This window comes from Dendrobates tinctorius, unplaced genomic scaffold (assembly GCF_039654945.1).
Source record: "Dendrobates tinctorius isolate UK_male_01 unplaced genomic scaffold, ASM3965494v1 ptg000090l, whole genome shotgun sequence".
NCBI lineage: Eukaryota > Metazoa > Chordata > Amphibia > Anura > Dendrobatidae > Dendrobates > Dendrobates tinctorius.
In genome coordinates, this window is record NW_027361758.1 from 3957781 (window position 1) to 3978564 (window position 20784).

Below are 20784 nucleotides of genomic sequence, written 5' to 3' on the forward strand. Positions count from 1 at the left end.
GTGTAACAATACTTGTGTATAAAATGAATAACTAAAGAATGGATACGTTCCCTTTCTGCTGGATACACTTGCTTTGCAACAGATTATTGTATGGTGCCTGGTATAAATACTACACTACCGAGATTCAGATTTCCAAACCAAAGTGTGAGAAGACTAAGCCAGCAAGGAATCCTGCAAAATCCCAGCTGCATTCATAATTCTGCAAACTGCAGAGCTGAAAAGGAGCTTCCAGGCAGTTACTCAGGATCAGAACAATATCAGTAATGCATGGTATTAATAAAGTTATTCAAATATTAAAACTATGTAAAGTTCAAAGGTGAACATACCCATTATATTGGATTGAAGGGATAATTTTGGTAAGATTTTCCATTAAATGGAATATAAATCCTAGCAAGTATTAAATACAGGCATCCTATACAACCTCTGGACTGTTTTAGAAACCATATGAAATAATTCCATGAGACAAATTACCAGATAAAATGTATACTTAAGATAAAAGGCAAAGATTTAAGCAGTTTATTTCTTTGCACAACAGTATATAGCATATATGTTGATTCTCCTTGAGAATAAGGTAGTATAAACCCACTGATTTTAAGTTAGAGGTGATTCAGTCAGGCAGTATGCTTCATTAATGTGGCTAATGCAACAGGGGTTACCCAGAACTATTTAATATTTCTACTATGGGCTCAAGAACTAAAAAGTAGGTAGTTGCTGCCTGCCTGTCTGGTGTGCCCGGCACCAATCTCTGTAATCACAGACCGCTCCTGCCGGTGATACAGTGACTTCCGCTGACATCATGGTGACAGGCAGTGGCTTCTCTTCCGCTCTGCTGACTAGGCCTGACGGCTGTCAATCGTCATAGCATCGGCCGTCATGCCCCAACAACAAAAATGACTGGAAGTAGAAGAGCTGCTCTGTTAACAAGGAGCACATGCATCTCCGGAGGGCAGTCTGAGACCACTCTGAGCCAGCGTCGGGTAGAACAGGCAGGTAGTTGCCTCTGTTAGCAAATACCTTGCTGTTCGTTTTTAAGACCATAATAAAACAAAATAGTTCTGAACGACCCCTTTAAAGAGAACCTGGCTCCAGGATAAGAGAGTCCAGTTTTTGCTCTCATTTAAAATCCACTGCTCCCTCGAGTATTCAATTATTTTTTTATGCACCATATGGTTCCAGAGATATGGGCCTTTTTATTTGGTGCTAATTTTTACGGTCTTTACCAAAGGGGTGTAAGCGCTCAGGATGCTCTGGGAAAGTACATTTCAGCTGCTCTTCATTTATACACTGTACGCACTACCCCCTTTTTTTAAACACCACAAAAATTATCCCTACATAGGGAAGCAGAGGGAGTAAAATAAGCCAAAAAATGCCCACTTTTGACCTGCAGACTTGTCCTTTATAAGTTGTCAATGAGCCAGCACTTCTGCCATCCAAAATAGTGCTGCAAAGTGCTGGGTTGTAAATTAGATGCTAGCAAAAAACTTCTGCTGATGTTCATCGGTACAACAATTAAAGGGATTTTCATGTAATAAGATGCTTCACTCCTGTACTATGAACAGCTGATTCTCTCCCATCTTCTCCTCCCCCATGTACAGGACATTTCTCTCATCTCCACTGTCTATGAAGGGATTAGGATTGACATGCTGAGCAACACAACATTAGAAAGGTCTCCTTAGAAGCAGATCTACTAAATTAGTAGCAGGACAGGAATTCCAACAATAAACTAGATCTCACAATTGAGGAATATGAAGGCAGATGTAAATAGGGACAGTGTGTAAGAGGGATCAGGAATTTCATTGGTTGTCACCCACGTTTCATCTCTACTCATTTAGGGAGCTTTCAGAAAAATGTAAGTACATTTCTGGAGCTCATAAAATCCCTTTAAAAATTGTAATCAATATAGTGGCCCATGAAATAATGAGATTCCTGATTTGTCAGGAAAATCACAAGTCTGAAAGGGTGGCAACAGCAGTAATGAATAGGATACACTACAGCCAAGTCACATTGTCACAAATAATGCTATACTGCTTGATTAGAGAATGGGATTACTTTCTCGGGGTAATACTCAATAACTGCAATAGGTCTATTTCATATAGCTCCAGAACAGCCCATGCATTCTACAGAATGCCTTGTTTATGTAAAAAAAATGCCTGAATTTTAAAACATTTACTTTTTTTCGACTCAACTTTGCTTTGGTGGAAGTCTATCAGAAGTTACCAGGCCACATATAACATGCACAGCTTTACGGCACAATAGGCATGCAAAGCATTGGGTATGATGATGGAAGGATCTGATGGTCCTATATAGTATAAACCGCTGCACCCTACAACAGTCACAACTTACAAGTCTACAATATATTTTACTAAGTGATTCCCAAGTATCTTACTGTCAGAGGAATGTCTCTGATTGCTAGTTACATTGCATACATTTTATTTATACTGTGATAGTTGAAAAGAAAATTCAGCATGATGAGAACATGAAAATTTAGTAATTGTGCATAAGAATAGTCTTATCGTCACACTTTTTTCCTCTAGAAACTATAAGTTAGGATTCCTCATGTGCCTAGATGCCTTTACTAGTGAGGTTACCAAATCAGAATAGATATCTCAAGACCTTCGGCTTCCAACACAGAAACACAATGCCGTTTCAAACAGCTAAAAGAAGCAGAACATACTGATGACTCGTTAACACACAAAACCAAATGCAGTATCTAAAATTAAAATGGAGGAAGAAAGTGGACCACTAAGCGGTGTTTTATGTGACTATAGGAAATAATGCACTTTCCAGGGAATGGCGCACACAACACTTAATATGGGCATCTGGTTGAATCAACTTTTTAAAGGTTTTCTGTCACCAGATAAAACCTATCACTTTATAAAATCTCTAAGGCCCAACTAATTACTGGTGCCGGTAGATGCCACCTGATGTCTCTTCGAGAAGACCAAAACATGTTGCCATAAACCACACAGACTTTATAAGGAGAGGCAGCATGCAACACCCTTCAAGCTGTGCACGGTGGTCGTGCCGTGAGAAGGAATAGAACACTTGGGGGACCCCATTCTAGTGGTGCAATCCCCATCATTAATCATCTATGGATAATTAAGATCTTTTGCTAGGAAACCCCTTTAAAAGAATCCAGGCACAACATTAGTAACTTAGGGTCCCTAAGGCATTAAGGTGGTCCACAAGCCATCCATGAGATTGAATGGGGAGATGTCTGACTCTTGCCAATGTAGTCTAGGGTTGTTGCATAAAGAACAATACATATTGCATAATGTTCTCCATAATTCCTGCAGAAAAGAATGGCGAGAGACATAGACACCATCTCACTAAGTGGATTGAAGGATTTTGCCAATATGCAAGTGTCCCAGAAGGTCCTATATATGTGCCATAAAAGTCTTTAACAGATAAAACTTTGAGCATATAAAAGATATAATATAAATATATATATCATATTTTAACTACTGTTGATAAATTTCCCTTCACTATGTTCTATTTTTTGCCATTGTGCTTGAATGGAAGGGGCTAATTGGTTATTGCAGCTCCATAATTCTTAAGATTTTTTATTTTTTTACCATGGCTATAATCCCTCAAATACTCCTATAATTACTTCATTTCTACTATATTAATGACAGCCATCTTTGAGGGAGTTTTTAAAGGGTTAGGCCTCTTTCACACTTCCATTTTTGACCATCAGTCAAAATCCGCCAGGTTTTGAAAAAAACGGATCCGCCAGTTTTTTTTGCAGATCCGTTTTTTCCCCATTGAGTTGCATTACTGGCAGATCTTGACGGATGGCCATCCGTTGGATCCGTTTTTGTGAGGATCCGCTAAAATTTTTTCGTCCGCCGGCATGCCTGGGCGGACCTTGCAACGCTTTTTTGGTTATTGGATCCGCATTTTCCATTGCACATGGCTGGAGAAAGGAAGTCAGGGAGAAAATTAACCCTGAAATCCTTTCAGGCGGCGGGAAAAAAAATATTCATTCTCTCTCTCTATGCCAGCGGTTCCTTTAAAATTCTGAGGATCCATCAAAAAAAACGGATCCTGTGGCATCCGTTCACATCAGTTAGGAACGGATCCGCTTTTCCGCCTTTTTGCCGGATTTTAACTGACACAAAAAACTGAAGAGTCAAAGAGGCCTTAGTCTCACCATTGTTCCCCTGCTTTCTGCTTGCCTATTGGTGGTGCATTCCAGATAATTGTTACAGATCAGACCAGTGGCATGGCTGAGCCGCTGGCCTGGACTGGGTGCTCGACCAGGTGGCAAGAGGAGATTCTTTTTGCCCCTTCAGTAACAGAGGAGTGTAGGGAAACTTTAAGGCTGGCAGAATACAAATAGTTTCAGAAGTGTTAGCAAGACTGAAGATGTGTCCAATAACCTGGGCAATGCGCAGTATACTACAGAATTAAAAAATGTCTATATATTATAGATGCACTAAAGGTTTATCTGGTGATAGATACAGCTTTCCAAGAGACTCAGTTTACTCTGTTTTTATATTTGGCTGTAATTAAAAAAAAAAAAAAAAACACCTTTGTCTTAAGTAGAAAATTATTTTATATATTCTTAAGAATATATGAAAAGAACTTTTAAGTAGAAAGCATTCTCATGGTTTTCATTTATTTATATTTTAATTTTACATTGCTGTGTAGTCAAACACTTGATCACTATTTGAAGAGTCATTCCCATCTTCATAAATGTGTATTGTCAGAGAGTGCTTTAAACACAAGCAATTTTGCAATTTACTGGTTATTAACATTTTCACAAGTTTTTGAAAAATTTCTTTACAACTTGCTGCCTTGGAGCCCAACCAACACTGCCAGGCAGTAAAACATGCACTGTGCGGTAGTCGGTCTCCTAGGCAATCCTGCAAATTTCAATTAGGCATTAAATTGCAAAATACTTGTTTTAACAAGCACTCGCCGACCAGATCTATGAAGGGTAACCCTTTAAGTATGCCACTGAGTGAGTCTTAAGACTACAAGATGCTTTCAATAGCATAAACCTACTCTAATAGATCACTGATTCTTCTCTTATTACTCAAACATTCAATAATGAAACATGTACCTTTCTGTATTACTGGGTAAGCTTAAAAATGCAAGATAACAAAGACCACGTGTTAGAAACATGAAAGTAGAAAAAAATGTGTGGTATACAGGAAGAAAAAGTGAAATTTTTCCTTTTTGTTAAAAAAATAATTTAAGTTTAATTTGCTTTTTACAAAACAAAAGCAAGACACTTTAGGACATATGCAGCCAAAATACGTACAACAATGCTGTACTAAAAAAAAAAATGAAATAAAAAAAAATTCAAAATAAGACTATTTGTTGTAACGTGGATAGACTTTCTTCAGTCTTACCATTAAAGACACACAGATATAGCAAAGGAAGCAAAAGTAGAAAGGGAGAAAGGAATGGGATGAGCATTGATTAGCAGCGCAAGCTGGAACACAGCAGGACAGTTTGCAATCCACAAAGATTTCATTTCAGGAATAGGAAAGACTTGGCAAGAGGAGGATATCTGTGCCACAAAAAGTGAGAATTCATGTTGAAAGGAATCATACATAGCTTTACGTTGATCGGTAAATATTCCGTTACACATCAATACATACTATTTACAAATCCCTAAATGACGATATAAGTATAATGCCCCAATATAGATATACTGGTAAGTGTAACTGCATACACCAAACTACTCCAAAAAAAAGTCAAATGGGGGTTGAAAAGAAGAGCAGCATGATCCATCCCAGCCAGTTAGCAGCTTGAAAGGGATCATATGACATTCCGTCCATTCTGCTACCAGACCAGGAGCCAAAGACAAACAGGATTGCTAGAAGACATTCTTCACTCCAGTGTGTGCTGTCTTTTCACCCCGTTTTGGTACATTTAGCAGTTTTTAGGGAGTCTAAATTAACTCACAAGTATAAGATTATTTAGGCACCATAACATCTTTTATTTTTTTTTTTTTTAAGACAACCTGCCAATGAATTCATGCTGTGCAAACCACCAACAAAAAAGAATCAGAAATGGGCTGCACGATTACAGCCAGGCATGTTTTACTCTGACAGGGTGCAGTCCTCCAGAGTAAACATACTTTGAAAAGTCGGCCTCAGACTATGAATCTTGGCGGATTAATCCAATGCGGTCCACGGTCGGCTTCCCTCCGCCCCGCTGCAGTAGACTGACAGGTCTCTCACTTTAAGAATACTTATGGAAAGACCAATTAGGCATAGGGAGTAAAACGAGAAGCTGGCTAGGGACCGTATCGGATTAATCAGCCAACATACATAGTCAGGCTGACTTTTCAAAGTATGTTTACTCAAACGCTTCCTTTCAGAGTGAAATATGCCTGGCTGTAATCATGCAGCCAGACAGATTCTTTCTGCCATTGGTTCGGGCAGCATGAATCTGATGATATAATCTCTTTAGAGCATGCTTGTTTACTTTTAGGACTCGCCCTCAGGGAGACATACATTTGGGTGCACATAAGTATAAGTTATGTCACCATAATGACAGCATCATCACAACCACCCCACTAACAAAGTGGTCCATTAAAGTTGTGCTCCCAACAAGCCTGAAATAAAAATACTGAACGCGGCGCTTTTCTTCACATATCCGTATGTTTCATTAAAAAATTCTGTTTCCTGTGGAAGACTTGTTAAATACATTGGAGTTAATGGGAAATATAAGTACTTAGATTGCATTGTGAGTAAAGAATTTGTCTGTTCAGAGTCCAAGAGACCACTCCAATTTTATGTTACTCTTGGACAATCCAGGATAGCAGGCAAGTATGATTTAAACAGTTATCAGTATTTTATTAAAGCTGATCTACCAGCAGGTTTAACAAGACCTCAGAATGACTGTATAATCCTGATATTAAGAGGAGCATTTTAGAAGTCCAGAATGAAAATGGCGGTATTCAGGCTAGCTCTACCCAGCCTGACTGACAGCTGCAGCTTGTACATTATGCAGTTTGTGTAGTGAAATCTGCTGATAGATCTGCTATGAAGAGAAATTAGAAATTTACAATTCTCCAAATGCAGGTAAAAACTGAAAAGAAGGCATGTTTAATATACCAGGGCATTACTTGGAAGTGCTGATAGTGGTGTAAGAGCAACACTTGCTCTACACTGCTCAAAAAAATAAAGGGAACACTTAAACAACAGAATATAAAACCAAGTAAATCAAACTTCTGTGAAATCAAACTGTCCACTTAGGAAGCAACACTGATAGACAATCAATTTCACATGCTGTTGTGCAAATCGAATAGACAACAGATGGAAATTATTGGCAATTATCAAGACACCCTCAACAAAGATGTGGTTCTGCAGGTGGGGACCACAGACCACATCTCATTACCAATGCTTTCTGGCTGATGTTTTGGTCACTTTTGAATGTTGGTTGTGCTTTCACACTTGTGGTAGCATGAGACGGAATCTACAACCCACACAAGTGGCTCAGGTAGTGCAGCTCATTCAGGATGGCACATCAGTGCGAGCTGTGGCTAGAAGGTTTGCTGTGTGTCAGCCAAGTGTCCAGAGGCTGGAGGCGCTACAAGGAGACGTGGAGGGGGCCGTAGGAGGGCAACAACCCAGCAGCAGGACTGCTACCTTCGCCTTTGTGCAAGGAAGGAACAGGAGGAGCACTGACGGAGCACTGCCAGAGCCCTGCAAAATGACCTCCAGCAGGCCACAAATGTGCATGTGTCTGCACAAACTGTTAGAAACTGACTCCATGAGCATGGTCTGAGTGCCCAATGACCACAGATGGGGGTTGTACTCACAGCCAAACACCGTGAAGGACGCTTGGCATTTGCCACAGAACACCAGGATTGGCACTGGCGCCCTTGTGCTCTTCACAGATGAAAGCAGGTTCACACTGAGCACGTGACAGACGTGACAGAGTCTGGAGACACCGTAGAGAGCGATCTGCTGCCTGCAACATCCTTCAGCATGACCGATTTGACAGTGGGTCAGTAATGGTGTGGGGTGCCATTTCTTTCTTTAGAGGGCCGCACAGCTCTCCAGAGGTAGCCTGACTGCCATTAGGTACCGAGATGAGATCCTCTGACCCCTTGTGAGACCATATGCTGGTGCAGTTGGCCCTGGGTTCCTCCTAATGCAGGACAATGCCAGACCTCATGTGGCTGGAGTGTGTCAGCAGTTCCTGCAAGATGAAGGCATTGAAGCTATGGACTGGCCCGCCCGTTCCCCAGATCTGAATCTAATTGAGCACATCTGGGACATCATGTCTCGCTCCATCCACCAATGTCACGTTGCACCACAGACTGTCCAGGAGTTGGCGTATGCTTTAGTCCAGGTCTGGCAGGAGATCCCTCAGGAGACCATCCGCCGCCTCATCAGGAGCATGCCCAGGTGTTGTACAGTAGGGAGGTCATACAGGCATGTGGAGGCCACACACAATACTGAGCATCTTTTCCTTGTCATGAGGCATTTCCACTGATGTTGGATCAGCCTGTAATTTGATTTTCCACTCTGATTTTGAGTATCACTCCAAATCCAGACCTCCATGGGATATTCATTTTGATTTACATTGATAATTGTTATGTTTTATTGTTCTCAACAAATTCCACTATGCAATGAATAAAAATTTGCAACTGAAATATTTCATTCAGAGATATCTAGGATGTGGTATTTTAGTGTTCCCTTTATTTTTTGAGCAGTGTATATGGCTTTTATTTTATTATATGAAGGGCTGGTAGCTGCAACAGGAGCAGTATCACCTTTATATTTTAATAGGCATGGCTCTGGACTATTAGTAGAGGGTTTGCCTAGCATTAAAAGTTAAGTCCATTCCACTTGAATGAGAGAGGAAAACAATGAAGGAAACAGTGCTCACTAGAGACCCGAGGCCCCTTCAATCTGCTGATTGGTAGGTGTCTAAAACGTTTCACCTACCACTGATGTAGTAATGGCCATCTAAAACATGGAGCACATATTAAAAGATAGAATGAAGACATTTTTTGTCTCTAGCAAATATTTCCTTTTCACCACTGTAAAACATGTGCATCTAGAGGCATTGGTTCCTGTAGAAACTCTGACTTAACAGGCGTATTTAAAATTTATAAATTAGAGAACCCTGACTGTTCCCCTTTCTCATGGACTGGAAGGATCGGCATCTAGAAGCATGCTTCTGTGCAAATGGCATCTGGTCAAATATGACCAACTTAAAAGTGTTGTCTTACGATTGCTATTCTGCAATACACAGTTCCCTTGAATCCCAATTTCCGGTGGTATGCTCTTGTGTGACAGTTTGGACCAGCAGCAATATTACTGTGATATTCTCCCATCCCGCAAGCAGAGTCATCCTTGCCTCTGCAGTATAGTTGTAACGTAGAAGAAGTATAGCTTCAGAGCAGTGCTTACAAGCACTATACCACAAAGTTTGTAAGTGCTATGCTCCTTGCCTAGGTGACTGGCCACTGCTAATGATCTGCAGAGGTGGCCACTAACCTAGACAACAAACAGTACTTCTTGAGAACGGAGGGGATTTTTAATAAGTATAATGCAAAGTTTCTTGTTTCAACTAAGACTTTTCAATCTTACCATTAATCATCTTGAGAATACCCAAGAGAACAAGGTATAGTAAAGGGAATCTGTCAGTAGGTTTTTGCTACTTCATCTGAGAGCAGCAAGATGTAGGCATAGAAACCCTGAAACCAACAATGTATCACTTGGTTGACTGGGTTCAGTAGTTCTCACACATAGCAATGCAGTAGAGCAGAGAAAGTTGCCCCTGCCCCCACCAGGCTCTCTATGTACATTATCTATAGACATGTACATTACAGTATCTATAGACAGGGAGCAGCTGTCAGGAGGGGGTAGAGTTGGATGAGTGCTTGTGTGCTAGCTAGTCACAGCAATGATAATCTCCTAGTGATAAATGTGTCACTGTAAGTAAACAACAGGACACAACTTGACATGTGACATCTCTGAATTCTGTATTTTAATTCCTAACTCATGTTGTCCTCAGATTACACAGCAAAAACCTGCTGACAGATTCCGTTTAATAGAACAAGGAAAAGCAGAGTTCAGGAAAAACAGTTGACCATAGGGACAAGATTTATATGCATGGCTGCACAAATCTACACTAGGAATAAACTAGACGGTTTGAAAAATATTTTTTTTTAACTTAAAATGTCAAATTACAGAAAGTTTTAAGGTTCATTTCAACTTCCCACACTAGAAAGTTAACTTGTCATTCCAACAGTGGTCAACTGTAAAATGAAGTTGGTTTTATCCATCATACCCGAGGCTTATGAAGTAGCTTACAGTCAGCCTCAGCTCTTCTAGATTGGAGTGATTGGAGACATAAGAAAATATGGGTCAGCTACAATAGAGCATGAAGGGAATTTTACAGCTATAGCAAGACCATTGGTATTATTTCAATAGAGAATAGCTGCATAAGCGTTGTCTCTGCTTGCTGGATGACAACAGCCCCATTCCTGGGGTAACTTGAAAGCAGCAAGGAACCAACAAAGCTAAACCACGGATGGTGGGGTGTTTGGAAGTGCTGCAAAAGTTTCTTAGGCAATCCATCAAAACCTCATCTTTCCTATTGAAAGGTCATTGATCATAAAAATCTAGAAAACATTTTCAATAACGGTTGAGGTGAGAACAATGACTCTAGGCAAAACTGAATATTTTAAGAAAACCTAGAATATTTAAAAGGGGTTGTACAGAGTTAGCTAATAGGGATCTACTATAAACCACAGAACCATACCCATGGGCTGTTTCAATCATTAGAAGTTGACAAAAGTATCAAGAAGCCTTATTATATGAAAGCGAGCTAGAGAAATCAAAGAAAATCTTCCGTTTAAGCTTGCTGTATTTCTATTCCATATATGCCATGGAAAAAAACATTTTATTTAGTGTAAGGCTCTTTAATGAATATGAAAGCGCAAACAAATTTAAATGTAAGAAAAAAAAAAAAAAAGCATTAGCAGCTAACAAAACAGCAAAATCAGTGTCTCCGTATGTTCAGACATATTGAGCTCGGCTTATTTATGTACTTATAGTTAGCCAATTTACCATGCACAGTTTCCTATTAAGTAGATTCTGAATGTAAGTGTGTGTCTCACTGGCAATATGAACCAGAAACAGTAAAAATAAGACATTTTGTCATTTGGCAAAATGATTGACACTAGGTAATTTTCACTTTGATGCAAAATTTCCAGTTGCCGTTTCCCCTTATGTCTTCAGGTCAATTGGAGAGAACATACATAGTAGTTATAAATGATATTTTTAAAAAGGGGTTTTCTAAGCACAAAGCTATTAAAAAAAGAAAAGTCTTCTGAATTTACTTGCAGTCAGAATTTTCTTGAGCAGTCACAGACTATCATGTAGACTCAATCTTCCCACTTCTATTTCCGTGTAAGCGCAGAGTACAGCTGTTTACTGCAGTTTGAACAGGACTTCTCAATCATTCATGCACAGCCCTGAATGCAGGAGGCAGTACTCAACTAGTGTAGTGAAGACTTCCGGGGCATAGACCGCGCTGGAAAATACCGGCGCATGCGCAGTAGCGATTACATGCTTCGCCCACAGTTGGGCAAAGCATACTGCGCAGGCGCCGGTGGCCTTTACAATGCGCAAGCGCGGAAACCAACTTCATCTGTGCTATTCACAGATGAAGATTACATGCAGCAAGCCGAGGAGTGGGGGGGGGGGGGGGATGCGAATAAGCCACGCCCATCGTACCGGACCGCAGCGATTTGCATACTTCCCCAACAAGATAAAAAAGGTATTTATGCCTCAAAGGTGCTGGGTCGGGGGAGTCAAAAGCCCTAATAGAATCCTTATGGGACGCACAATTGGGTGATATCTTTACATGATATCACTAAATATGGTGACAGATTCCCTTTAAGGGATCCTTCTAATAAGTAGGCGCTTGGCAAACCAGAGAACCCATTTAACAAAAAGAGTAGGATTTAGAGTAACGAGAGCTGACAGACATGATTAATCTGTTACGATTCTTTGTGATCTGTAATGACCTGGCTGTTATGATCCATTTATTGATTCCCCAGCTTTCTTATTTTGGGTTGTATAGCTTTTCATGAATAGGATAGCACTAGGATACTCTGTATGAAGAAAAAAGTCTTTTAATGGAACCTCAGATATGCAAGTAAAGTCAGTGGAGCCTCATTTAAGAGTCTCAAACACGAGACTAGCCAGATCTTCCTCCAGGGAAGGACCCAGCCAAGGGGTGGCTCCTTTCGGAAACCACCATATTAAGTGGCCCTTTAAGTCAATATCCAGCTCTTTATGAGTTTACAGATATGACAAGGGAAATACCAAGGCCAGGTATCCATCCACAGACAGCTGTTTCGGGGTGTTGCCCATCATCAGTGTGGAGCAGGATTCTGACTAGGTAGGAGCAATGCCTAGTAGACCAACATCACGAAACAATCACTGACCTCAGGGAGACCAGTCAAAGAAAACACTGCCGCAGTGTTTTTCCCACCTAGCCAGAATCCTACTCCACACTGATGAGGGGCAACACCCCGAAACAGCTGTCTGTGGATGGATACCTGGCCTTGGTATTTCCCTTGTCATATCTGTAAACTCAAAGAGCTGGATATTGACTTAAAGGGCCACTTAATATGGTGGTAATGGTGGTTTCCGAAAGGAGCCACTCCTTGGCTGGGTCCTTCTCTGGAGGAAGATCTGGCTAGTCCCGTGTTTGAGACTCTTAAATGAGGCTCCACGGACTTTATTTGCATATCAGTATTTCCCAGGGAGCAATGCACCTAGGATTTCACCGACTGAGCGCCTTTGCCGGCTGCCGCAGTGTTTTCTTTGACTGGTCTCCCTGAGGTCAGTGATTGTTTCGTGATGTTTTAATGGAACCTGTCACGTAAAAAACGCTATTAACCAGCATATGGGCATAAAACACTCATCTGAACAAGCCTTACACAGTTTTCTCCTTTAATACAGCACCTGCATACCATTTACCCAAAAAATAAAACAGATAATTTCCAAAAGGCCTGTAAAGTGGTTAACATTTGCCAGTGAGACAGTTTCCGCCCACCCTAAGATATGAATGTGCACCCTCATTCTGTCACAATATTATTCACGCAAGCTGTACAGGGTAATCTGACATAACTAGAGTAATGGGAACATTGAAAATACCTTTTTTTCATCTCTAGCAGCTGATTATTTAATACAGATCTCTCCTCTTCAAGCTGAAAAAAATACATACATTAGTATCACATTGACAGGAACTCACTTTTTCAAGTTATCAAAGTTAGAGAACATTTGCCAGTAAATGTTTGAAACAAATTTAGTCACACATAATAAGGGAATATTACCATGTGCATATACACTCACTGGCCACTTTATTAGGTACACCTGTCCAACTGTGTGTTAAGACTTAATTTCTAATCAGCCAATCACATGGCGGCAACTCAGTGCATTTAGGCATGTAGACATGGTCAAGACAATCTCCTGCAGTTCAAACCGAGCATCAGTATGGGGAAGAAAGGTGATTTGAGTGCCTTTGAACGTGGCATGATTGTTGGTGCCAGAAGGGCTGGTCTGAGAATTTCAGAAACTGCTGATCTACTGGGATTTTCACGCACAACCATCTCTAGGGTTTACAGAGAATGGTCCGAAAAAGAAAAAAAATCCAGTGAGCGGCAGTTCTGTGGCCGGAAATGCCATGTTGATGCCAGAGGTCAGAGGAGAATGGGCAGACTGGTTCGAGCTGATAGAAAGGCAACAGTGACTCAAATTGCCACCCGTTACAACCAAGGTAGGCAGAAGAGCATCTCTGAACGCACAGTGCGTCGAACTTTGAGGCAGATGGGCTACAGCAGCAGAAGACCACACTGGGTACCACTCCTCTCAGCTAAGAACAGGAAACTGAGGCTACAATTTGCACAAGCTCATCGAAATTGGACAGTAGAAGATTGGAAAAACGTTGCCTGGTCTGATGAGTCTCGATTTCTGCTGCGACATTCGGATGGTAGGGTCAGAATTTGGCGTAAACAACATGAAAGCATGGATCCATCCTGCCTTGTATCAACGGTTCAGGCTGGTGGTGGTGGTGTCATGGTGTGGGGAATTTTTTCTGGGCACTCTTTGGGCCCCTTGGTACCAATTGAGCATCGTTGCAACGCTACAGCCTACCTGAGTATTGTTGCTGACCATGTCCATCCCTTTATGACCACAATGTACCCAACATCTGATGGCTACTTTCAGCAGGATAATGCGCCATGTCATAAAGCTCGAATCATCTCAGATTGGTTTCTTGAACATGACAATGAGTTTACTGTACTCAAATGGCCTCCTCAGTCACCAGATCTCAATCCAATAGAGCATCTTTGGGATGTGGTGGAACGGGAGATTCGCATCAGGGATGTGCAGCCGACAAATCTGCGCCAACTGTGTGATGCCATCATGTCAATATGGTCCAAAATCTCTGAGGAATGCTTCCAGCACCTTGTTGAATCTCTGCCACGCAGAATTGAGGCAGTTCTGAAGGCAAAAGGGGGTCCAACCCCTTACTAGCTTGGTGTACCTAATAAAGTGGCCAGTGAGTGTAGTAACCGCTGTATAAATCACTAAATCTGGATCAAATTACATCATCGAAAAGCAGAAAACCATATTCTAACAAACCCCTAAAAGTAATTTCCAGATTTATTCCTCATACAAAAGGCTTTTATGGGCCCCACCATACAGTCAGGTAGTGGTATGGGTTATTATAAAGGGATCCCATTTTAAGAATATATTACTTTTTTATGGAATAACAGTCTACTACTAAACTATTTCATGGAGAACCCATGGGTTAGGAATGGTGTGACTGTAGACTCAAAAAGTGATGTAAAAATAGCCTAACACACCAGTTTGAATGAAGCTTGAAAGATTTGTCCCAAGTTTTTAGGTTATTCCCTATCGAGAAGACAGAGAATAACTTGGTGATGGCTAGGACCCCAGTGATCTAGAGAACAGGGATTTGAAGAGCCCTTTCTGACAGGAGTGTAGGTCGAGCAAGCGCACCATGTGCTCCTTTCAGACAGGGTTTTCAGAGCTCTGTTCTCGTGATTGCTGGGGGGGGGGGCAATCACTGTGGATAGGAGATGACTTCTAAACCTGTCTAAACATTAAGATTCAATAGATATCTTGAACATATTTTTAAAAGTAAAAGCAGTAATAATATATATACACTTTAAACTGATGTGTGTTTAATGGGGTTTATGAAGGATGATTTTTACAATATGTTAGGTCTGTCAAAAATGCTAGTCTGGTGGGTGCTTTTCTAGAGGTCCTCTTCTAACCTGGAGAGTAAGATGGTTGCATCCTTCATTCTCAATGGATAGATTATGGGTATCCACACTCAACTAAAATGTATGTATATTTTAGAAACCTACAATTTAGGATCAGGACTATATTATGTGTTCAAGATCAGCCTGGCTCCTATGATAGTTTATTTTTATGAATGCTGATTGACAATAAGAGTATGTGCACACGATGCGGATTTGCCTGTGGAATTTTCTGTGCAGATTCTTCCTCTCGACAGAAAACGCAGGTAAAAATCCTCGCGGATTTGATGAGTATTTGATGCATTTTTCATGCGGATTTGTATGTGTTTTTGGAAGCTAAAAAAAGATCTATTTAACAAAAAGAAAAATTGTGATGACATTTCTTTGTCCAACCTCTTCTTTTACATACTCCATTGAAGACCATAATATCATCACACACCATGTTCACATATAATGTTTACACACACAGAACAAATCTAAGTGAATATCTATAGATAGAAAAAAAATTTGCGTTAGGCTGCGGTAACACTTGTGAGAAACTCACACCTCAAGTGTGACAGCGGCCTTAAACGCAAAATCTGTTTAATTTAAAAAAAATGAAAAAAAAATGGCGTGGGCTCCGGCACAATTTTCAAAATCAGAACAGGAAAAGCCAGCGACTGGGGGGATGATGTTTACAGCCTGGGAAGGTGGGTAATAACCATGGTTCCTTCCTAGGCTATTAATATCAGCCTGCAGCTGTCTGCATAGCCTTTACTGGATATTAAAATAGCGAGGAGGGGGGCTATAATTAATAGCAAAAAAAAGGCTACGCAGACAGCTGCGGGCTGATGTTAATAGCCTAGGAAGGAACCATGGATACGCTCCCCCCCGGCTACAAACACCAGCTCTCAGCCGCCCCAGAAATGGCACTTAGCCTCTCTCTTCCCACAGCCCTGTAGCGGTGGCATATGGGGCAATAGTTGTGGGGTTGATGTCACCTTTGTATTGTAAGGTAACATCATCAAGCCCAGCTTAGTAATGGACAGGCATCTATAAGATACCTATCCATTACTAATTCTATAGTTGTTAAGGGGTTAAATAAAGACACAGCCAGAATAAAGTATTGTAATTAAATAAAACTACACAGTTTCCCATATTTATTATACGCCCAATTCCCCAAAGCCATCGATCTCCTGCAAAAAATAAAATAAACCAACACAAATACTCCCTGTTCCGATATAATCCATTTAGTAACGAGTGTCCCACGATGATCTCCCATGTTGAGCTGTCACATTAGGAGATGTGACCTCTCTACAGGGCCTCCAGTGGCACATTGACAGGAGATAATGGCTCATGCAGTGTTATCACTGATGTTTCACTGGAGATGCTCTCACTTTACGGCACTGCTGCGTGAGAATTTTCCCACACAGCGGTGCCGCAAGTGACAGGACGAACTCCAGTGACTTCTAGGTGGCAGAGTGATACACCTTACGTCATTGTATCACCGGACACCCCTGGAGAGCGGTCACATCTCTCGGTGTGACAGCTCTACACGGGAGATTGTTATGGGACAATCATTATTAAACAGATTACGTTGGTTTATTTTTTTGTGTTTCTGGCAGGGGATCGATGGCTTTGGGGATTAGCTGTTTGGTGAGTATGTGTATGTTTTTTTTTGTTTTTTTTAACACTTGAACAGAGTAGCCGGATGATGGGACTACTATCCCATCATCGGCTAATGCGGTCACTGTTCTATGTGACAGCAGACATAGCCAGATGGGATAGTAGTCCCACCGGACGAAGCCTGCACACAGGCACACACCCCCGTAACCCCCCCCACACACAGACAAGTACATATTCGCCGCGCACACACACACACACTCTTCCTCTTCCCGATCTGCAACGTTTCTCGCACGCAACTACACAAATCTTTTACACCTGTGGTTTTGCTGCGGATTGGCCTGACTCAATGGTAGTCAATGGGTGCAGATCCGCAAACAAAATTGACATGATGCGGAAAATAAAACACTGAGAATCAGCACGGATTTTTCCGCAGCATGTGCAAACCAAATTCAGTATTCCCATAGATTAACATTGTTTGTGCACTACATTGCGGATTTTGTGCAATTCCGCGAGTCCAAAAACGCTGCGAATCTGCATAAAAATCCGCAACGTGAGAACACAGCCTAAGTGTCTTCTGTAGGAAGACCATGCAGAAAGAAAACATGATTGTATGTGATCCATCAAAACAAATCTGAAAAACATTTGCAAAGCCATTAAGCTTTTCACAGTGAGCTGACAAAAGTCAATTTTACTGGCAACTGAGAGAAAGATACGTATGTTGATAGGTATAGATTGCTTACATAGTTAGATCAACATTAGGTGTACAGAAACACATACAAATGTAAGTTATCACTTACAAAAAATGGACAAAATTTAGAACATGAGGGGGAACCTGTTCAGTGGCTTTTGCCCTCAAACAGCCACCACTACCATACTATTACTTTCTAAAGCTCAATTATCACAAAAATTATTCTACTTATTTTTGATAAAATACAAAATTTAAAGATGGGTTGCATTTTATGCAAACTAATACTCTGGTGGTGGGAACAATATGCAAAAAGGTATAATGGCTGCACCCTAATCCTGCCCTGTCTGGCTTAGTGTCCCTGAGGATAGTGCACATCCTCCCCAACCCTGTCATTCCTGTGACTAGGCCATGGCTATCTTGACTTCCTTGCACAGCTTCTTCCTCTCCTTGACTGAAGACATGTAAATGCTGCATACTATGCAAATAGTCTTTAAACTGTTTTTTGTTTAATTTTTAAATTGAGAATTAGACATCTTTCTGAGATGATATACACAGCTTTAGAAAGTACCAGCATGATAGTGGTTGCAGATTGAGGGTAAAAAAAAAAAAACATCTGATAGATTTGGTTTAATAAAAAAAAAATAAATTACATTAATTTATTAAAGAAACCTTGAAAATGCTTTTGTAAAACACTAAGATCTGTGCAAATTGCTGTTGTCACCTTTGTAGAACCTATACTACACTAAAAATAGCAATTCCATACACCAACTGCAGACACCCACACACGGGCACACGTTCCTTCAGAGATAAGAAGCAGATCACAGTTAGAAAGAAATGGAAGTCTCTAAATATTACATGTGTGATGCCATGTATTTCATAGTCGATAACCGTTTGCATTAACCAGTAATGAACCGTATATCACATGTGCTTATTAGACAGTCATTTTCTAGCAGCACTTGCAATACTATAACTTTAGATGAAAATACATAGTACTTATTGATGGACGACCTAACGTCTGCTGTTTGTTTTTTTTTGACTACTATTCTCTATGTAACTAGTTCAGATATGTTTAAAGCCTCGATGGACAATATAAGGCCTGCTGGAGACGCCAATGCTGAGCGCTACAATGTGTGGCACCCGGTAACTGACAGTGTCATGGAATATAATGATGAGTATTCCGCCATACATATAAGGCACTTCTATAGGAATTCCTTGTACTTTGGAGCACTCGAGTGAACAAAGTCGACAGTTTCCATAGTGACAAATTGCTATACTTTGAAATCACTACCTTTTATACTTAAATAACACAAACATCTATTCAACCGCAGAAGCTACGTTTCATTTTCTAGCAAGACCACAAGAAATATTTAGAAAATGACAACTATATGAGGGTTTAAAATAAAAATGCAAATCTGAAAAATAAAGGAGATGTCCAAAGTCCAGTTTTCTACCTCCCAACAAGGAAGGTCTTCACAAAATCTAACTCTCAACTATTAGTTCAACAATGTGATAATAGCAAATATTTGGGTATCAATAATATTATACAGAAAGTAGTATCCTATTAGAAATAATTAACATAGTTAAAGAAGACGCAGCACTTCAGGCATGAAGACAGAGGTAGAATACATATGCCTTTACCAACCTTCTGGTTACAGGATACTTCTTCTTTGCTCCTTCCAAGCTCCTCTGTAAGTTTGAGGTTCTCCTCCTGCAGAGTCGCTAACTGCTGGGACTTGTGCTCAGCCGCCTGCCTTAGCTCTTCCCTGCAAGGACAACGAGAGCATGGTTACCATGGAAACACGACAGGCAAGGAAACGGTGGGATCAAGTCATGTTCACAGCTCACAGTACACCCTCATGTGATTTATATCATCTAGAACATTGCACATATGACAGAGGCATTAAATACCATACGCTACAGAGCCAGGCCTATAATAATCCAAGGAGAACAAGGCCAAAATCAAAAAAGATGGTGTAGCCCAGCTTGACATGTCATTAAATTATCGTCGATTATAATTAGTGTCTCATGGTTTGTTGTTTCATATGTAGTTGTATCAGGACATCATCTTCGGCCACTACAAAGATTATTTCAGCATTAAATTCTTCCTGTCTCTATATATACGCAATTGAAAAGACAACCTCTCACTGTTTGTTTCGGTTTTCACCACCGAGCCTACAGGGAAGTTCTGAGGTATAAGCCCAGTTGGTCCAAGTGTGAGTGTTACCATTAGGGATGAGCGAGCATAATCGTGGGTATTCGGTACTCGGCAAGTAGTGAAGTACTCGCAACATAGCGAGTATTTCACTACTCACCTCTCACTACTCGGATCTCCCGCCCAGCACTTGCCAATCATAGTAATGCCGCAGCCTTCTTGGTTGTGGGCGGCATTAGTATGATAGCCTATGACGCTGGGCGGACAGCCAATGAGTCATCATAGCCTGGCTCTATCTAAGCCCTGCCGCCGCCATTTTCTGCATATTGCATGCAGAACACAGCAAGTGTAGGGAGAGTGTGAGTAGCTGCTAGGGAGAGTTGTGTTTTTTTGCGCAAATCATCCAGAAATCCTCTGTAAAACCCAAAAGCTCTTTTCAGAGCTGAAAGTATAAGGTCAGGGACTGAGTAGTGACAGTTTTCCCAGCTATTTTTAGGGTCTCATTTACCCCTGCAGGGCAGTTTTTTTGTGTAGTTGCGGTGCTGCGTTCACAGCGAATAGGACGCACGCACGGTACAGCACAACTGACACGCAGCCAGCACCGCTGTCTTGTGTGGTGACTGGGGTGTGTAATCTCGCCTTAAACCTCAGGGCAATTTTTTTTTCCTGCTGCGGTGCTGTGTTCACAGCAATAGTTCGCATGCACGGTATTGCACAACTGACACGCAGCCAGCACCACTGTCTTGGGTGGTGACTGGGGTGCGTAATCTCGCCTAAACCTCAGGGTAATTTTTTTTTAGAGGCAGCACCGTTGTCTTGTGTGGTGACTGGGGTGCAAAATCTCACCTAAACTTCAGGGCAATTTTTTTGTGCTGTTGCGGTGCTGTTTGTAAAACACAAAGCAGTACTAGGCTGCAGTGCTACCTTCCACAAAGCACTAACTTCTCCTTGTTCACCAATATCTGCATCTGAACATTTGCGACTATGGCAGGAAAATCCAAAATTCCTAAAAAGGCTGTCGTGAAGGGACAGGGACGTGGGGTTGTTACTGGTGCC

At 41.1% G+C, this 20784-nt stretch overlaps 1 protein-coding gene across 9 annotated transcripts in view; it reads right to left on the minus strand.

Moving 5' to 3' along the window:
• Positions 1–20784, minus strand: part of CLIP1 (CAP-Gly domain containing linker protein 1) — a 231158-nt gene that overhangs the window by 32767 nt on the left and 177607 nt on the right. For 5 of the 9 annotated variants that reach the window (XM_073586022.1, XM_073586020.1, XM_073586018.1 and 2 more), the window contains 3 exons: positions 19219–19339; positions 13152–13204; positions 5069–5089 (listed from right to left, as the gene is read on the minus strand). In XM_073586022.1, coding sequence (XP_073442123.1) covers positions 5069–5089; positions 13152–13204; positions 19219–19339 — 195 coding nt within the window. Of the gene's footprint in view, positions 1–5068; positions 5090–5111; positions 5356–13151; positions 13205–19218; positions 19340–20784 lie in introns of those variants that run through there. The other 4 variants (XM_073586024.1, XM_073586025.1, XM_073586017.1 and 1 more) reach the window with 2 other exon arrangements.